At 37.9% G+C, this 5,164-nt stretch overlaps 1 protein-coding gene across 1 annotated transcript; it reads left to right on the forward strand.

Moving 5' to 3' along the window:
* The first annotated feature begins 1,505 nt into the window (after positions 1–1,505).
* On the forward strand, positions 1,506–2,703 carry LOC117906579. Its single transcript, XM_034819671.1, has 2 exons — positions 1,506–1,681; positions 1,776–2,703. Exons 1-2 carry the CDS (start codon positions 1,506–1,508, stop codon positions 2,701–2,703), a joined length of 1,104 nt encoding a protein of 367 aa, XP_034675562.1.
* Positions 2,704–5,164: the final 2,461 nt, after the last annotated feature.

The following is a 5,164-nucleotide window of genomic DNA, read 5'->3' on the forward strand; positions in this document are numbered from 1 at the left end:
CTTTGAATAGATTTAAAAATTGTTCGTTTTCAATTGAAATGGATTAAAAAGAGAACAGAAACCATTAATAGCTTGTTAGTGCAGGGTGGTCAAAGATTGGTACCCTACATATGGTGACCTAATCAATAAAGGGGGAATTGTGTTTTGGGCCCACCTGGGCCCAAAAATTAACAAATGGTCTATATATCTAACAAAATTAAGCCCACCACCCAAGTAAAGTCTCAAAATTGATAAGAAGGATATTCCATTTATAATATTTCGAAAATGCCCTTGGCTGGGGATTTAAAAAAAAACCTGAAATCCACGTTGGATTTCCCTTTGTTTTCCCTAATTGGAGTCGTTTTCACATTCCCAGCTTCGTCCCCTTCTTCCGCCCAAAGAATGCCCTAATCCTCAGTCCCAATCTCATGATCTCTCAAGCTCGTGTTTCCCGGCCTTTTGATTGTTGGTGTAGGCAGTCTCGTTTTTCATCTCTATCGATCCATTGGCGTCGACGATCACAACTAGATTTCGGCTCCGTGGCGAAGTAGTTTATAGGTGAGGTTAGTAGGTTGATCAATTTCATTTTATGTTTCATTTCGGCTATCCGGACCATTTGATTTCAGCCCAAATACATTGCCCTAATTTATCTCGCCATTTCAGTTTACCATATATTGTGCCCTGATCCATCCCCACCGGCGGTGCCCTCTGTATTGGTTATATTTATTGGTTATATTTTTTCTATTTTTTTCCCTTTGCATTAGTGCAGACATATTTTTCCTCCGTTGGTTGAAATAAAATCTTTTAGCATTATAGTGACTTCATCGTGTGGTAGTCTAGTTAAGTACGATAGTTCGTATGTTAACTTTCTTCGATAAAACCCAAGTTATGGTGACCCTATAGTATGAGATATTGTGGGCTACTTAGTATGTGTAGATAGATTATCATTTCCAACTTCATGAAATCTGTAGCTAACATGAATACAAGTGACAAATAAAGAAACAAATCAGTTGAATTGATTCAAAACACTAACCACATAGCCATCATATGTACATTTATGAATGTCAAAAGTAACTGTTATGTTCCCATTGGGATCCAGAGGGTGATAGTAGTATGCAAAAATAGAGAAAGAGTCAACCAATTTGTGAAAAAAATAATAATAAGTGAAGTAACAAAAGGAAAAGTATATGTATAAATGATTTATTATATACTTGACATGGCGACTAATAATAACGTCAACTTCAAAGCCAAAGGCGACATGGGAGAGAAGATCAACCCCATTTTCTATACTATGCATAATTGATTGTTCTATAATATGAAATTTCTGCTATATTTGTATAGGTTGATGGACGCAACTAATATGATATATTGTTACATTTTTGTGGGAGGCAAACTTGTCCAAAAAAATGATGGGTAATGGGAATACGTGGGTGGAAGAAGCAAAAGGTATTCACATATATAAAGGAATGCCATTTGAAGAATTCACCAAAAAAATCTTAGAGAAATTCGACATCTCGTTTGATGCGATGAAGATGCACTACACCCTCAAGTTCAACCCCAGAGTCATCCAAGATTTAGAAGATGAGGATGACTTGGATAAGGTGGTTTCCCACAGTGATGACTTTGCAAATGTATACCTAGTAGACTTACCCTGTGTGGAAGCCATTGAACCAAATATACCGAATACAGAATTGGCAATTGGGTAATGGACGTTAACATGAATGTCTCTTTTAAATATAGTGAATATCACTTTTACGCATCACGTAGTTTGATTATGTTAATGTATGTAAATGCAGAGGTCCACCTGCGCCGTTTCCTTCCTCTAATGCATCATGCGATGCAATTCTTAATACTATAATGCTATCAAGAGGTTTTGTGTCGCGTTGTGCAGATAGTGAGTACACCCCTTTGAAATCGATTCGTTTTCGTGAGGCAATATTAGGGTCCGGACATACATTTAAAAATGCAGAGGAGTTTCGCAACGCAATTTACCAGATGTCATTAGGTGGAAGGTTTGAATACAAGTACAAGAAAAATTCTCCTACGCATATGTCTGTAAAGTGTTTGGTTGAGGGTTGTCCTTGGAAGATAACAGCTCACGCTGTCGAGGGAAATGTCATCTTGCGAGTTCATACTTACCAAGTGAATCATAATCATATAGCTCAGGATGAGTGTTCATCTAAAGTCAAGGTTTCTTCAAAGAGAGGCGCGGTTGTTGTTGAAGATGTGTTTAGAACCACTCGAGACTATCTTCCCCGTCAAATTTGTAAGGATTTTGAACATGATCATGGAGTTCAATTGACATATAACCAAACATTGCACCTTAAAGAAAAGGCAAAAAAGCGCATATATGGAGCTCCACGTGAGTCCTACACGTTTGTCCCTTGGTTATGCCATAGGCTAAGGGAAATCAACCCCGACACAATTGCGGAGTACACTTCCGACGAAAGTCACTTCATGCAATTGTTCATTGCCTATGCATTTTCAATTCAAGGGTTCATCAAGGGGTGTCGACCAGTATTGGCTATTGATTCTTGCCATCTAAGCGGACCATACAAGGGAGCTTTTTTGTCCGTCATTGCATATGATGCAGATGATGGAATGTTCCCTCTTGCCCTTGGTGTGGTCAGTTCAGAAAATTATGAGGATTGGTGCTGGTTTTTGGAGAAATTAAAGGGGGTCTTAGATGGTAAAAAAGTTGTTATTATATCTGATAGACATTAAGGAATCTTGCGTAGTGTTTCCGAGTTGTTCGGGATAAGAAATCATGCATATTGTTATCGACATGTTAAGGAAAACTTTTCTAGCTTCTTGAATAAGCAAAACATTAGAGGAAAGAAAAGGAAAGAAGATGCTTTGTTACTTTTAGACAGCATTGCATATGCTAGGTTAGAGATAGACTACAACGAGGCATTTGAAAAACTTGTGCGCTTCAATGACAACCTCGGTAAATGGGTTGCAGAAAACAATCCGGAACATTAGGCAATATCAAAGTTTCTAAAAAAACGATGGGATAAAATGACAAGTAACATTGCAGAGTCCTTCAATGCGTGGTTAAGAGATGAGTGTCACCAAACAATTTATACGTTATTGTTAATGCACATGGATAAGCTTGTAGCCATGTTGGACACCCATATGCGTGGTACAGAAAAGTGGAAGAGCGTGGTTGGACCAAAAACTGAAGAGAAGCTAATGTCAAATATCATGAGGTCTGGTTCGATTAGTGTGTTGCCATATTTAGGGGGGATGTTTAAGGTGTTTACTGGGGAGGTTTATTTGGTTGTCAATATCAATCAACGTACGTGTGCTTGCATGACATGGCAAATGTCCGGCTTGCCGTGTTCACACGTATGTGCTGTCATCCGCACACTCAGACACGACGTGTATGACTATATTGACCCATGTTTTAATGTCTCCACCCAACATTTGATTTACTCTGGTTAGTTTCAACCATTACCAACACACAATATGTCAAAAGTTTGTAAGGATGGGAGTTTGCAAGATTGCGCCGACAACTTCTTTTCTACTCTCCAACCCCCTCATGTCAAATGTCCTCCAGGAAGACCTTGCCAAAGACGCATTGAGTTACAGTTTACTCATAAGAGAGCAATTAATTGCTCTCGATGCAATGGCATAGGTCACAACCGCTCTAAATGTAATAATTCGATGTCGTGACATGTGGCTTGTTTGTGCTTGTACGATTCTCATACTTTGTATCAGCCCATACATTCTATTGTAGGGTATACAGTACGGTATTGTTGTTTTTCGTTCCTATGTATTGGGTTGGCTATAGGCACGATGCACTATCTTGTTATTTTCATGATTTATAGTTGCTTTGCTTAACCTACTTAATTAAAAATGCAATTTGAATGTGGTTTCTTTAAAGTTGTTATTTAATTCCATCAGTGTGTCTACATTATCAAGCATTTGTGGTTCCACCTACTAAAAAATGTCTTTCCATTTGTCTTCAATGAGATATACTCGTTTCACACTTTGTAAGCATTGTAGTTATTATCTTGTAATTCATATGATCTGTTGGCAGTAACATAGTACTTCATTCACATGTTTGCACCCAAACTGTTAGCGCTTTCCTCTAATGGTTTTTTTTTTAATTTATTTTATTTATTTTTACCTTATACACCTGAATATGGTATAGCCTGACGAAATTTATCCAACTGATTAATGGTACGATAGTGAAATGACCTTTCCCTTTATTATTAGTCTCTCCATCTCATCGATCACTACTATAGCACCATTTGGAAGTCACCGGTTATTCTAAGGTTCAAACCTCCAACAATAAATTCATTCTTCAATGGCCACTATGGAGGTATTGCATTATTTCTTCGTTATAATTTTTCATTACTTATTTTGGATACTTGATATTTTAACCTACTTAACACAATTACTTGTTATGGGTCTTACATATTCATTATCAGATAAACATCGAGTTGTAAATTATTCATCCACATTATTTTGTTTGTTAGTTCATTCAATTGTATTTCCTTTTGCACCACGATTATGTATTCATATTGTCTTTGTTATTTTTATGTTGATTACTAAAATGCATCTATAAGATACTAATTATGTCCTTTACTTTTAATGCAGCCCACAAGATTGTTTACACGTTGTTCATCTTCGAGATTCTTAAAACTATGCAACAGGCTGCCAGTTGATAAATTGGAAGTTGTTCGAGACCTTCAGTTTGGAGGTCTTCTCAACTTAAATTGCAAGGAGATACGACATAATATATGTCTATGGTTGATTGACCATTTTAACGTTGGCTTCAGACGCATAGACATATCATCCGACAAAAGCTATGATCTGACTGTTGTAGATGTTGGCCTTGTATTTGGCCTCCCGACAAGCGGACGGATTCTACAAATTGCATCAACCCCGTCTGAGCATCCATTCGGTACACTCAACACTTGTGAGGAGAGACTCCTCAACTTACTTGTCGGGGAGGAGTTCCTTAGATGCTTCTTTTACTACGCATGTGCGACGATATTGGTGCCAACGTCAAGGATAGATGGATGCCGAAACTTATGGCATACCATCCATGAAGATGGTTTTTGAAACGATGTCAACCGGGGCCAATTTGTTGTTGACCAACTGGTTGAGGGTATTAAACGATTTAAACAACGGAACAGTGTTTGGGTACATGGTTGCATCCTCTTCCTCCAGGTAT

This window comes from Vitis riparia, chromosome 2 (assembly GCF_004353265.1).
Source record: "Vitis riparia cultivar Riparia Gloire de Montpellier isolate 1030 chromosome 2, EGFV_Vit.rip_1.0, whole genome shotgun sequence".
Classification (NCBI taxonomy): domain Eukaryota; kingdom Viridiplantae; phylum Streptophyta; class Magnoliopsida; order Vitales; family Vitaceae; genus Vitis; species Vitis riparia.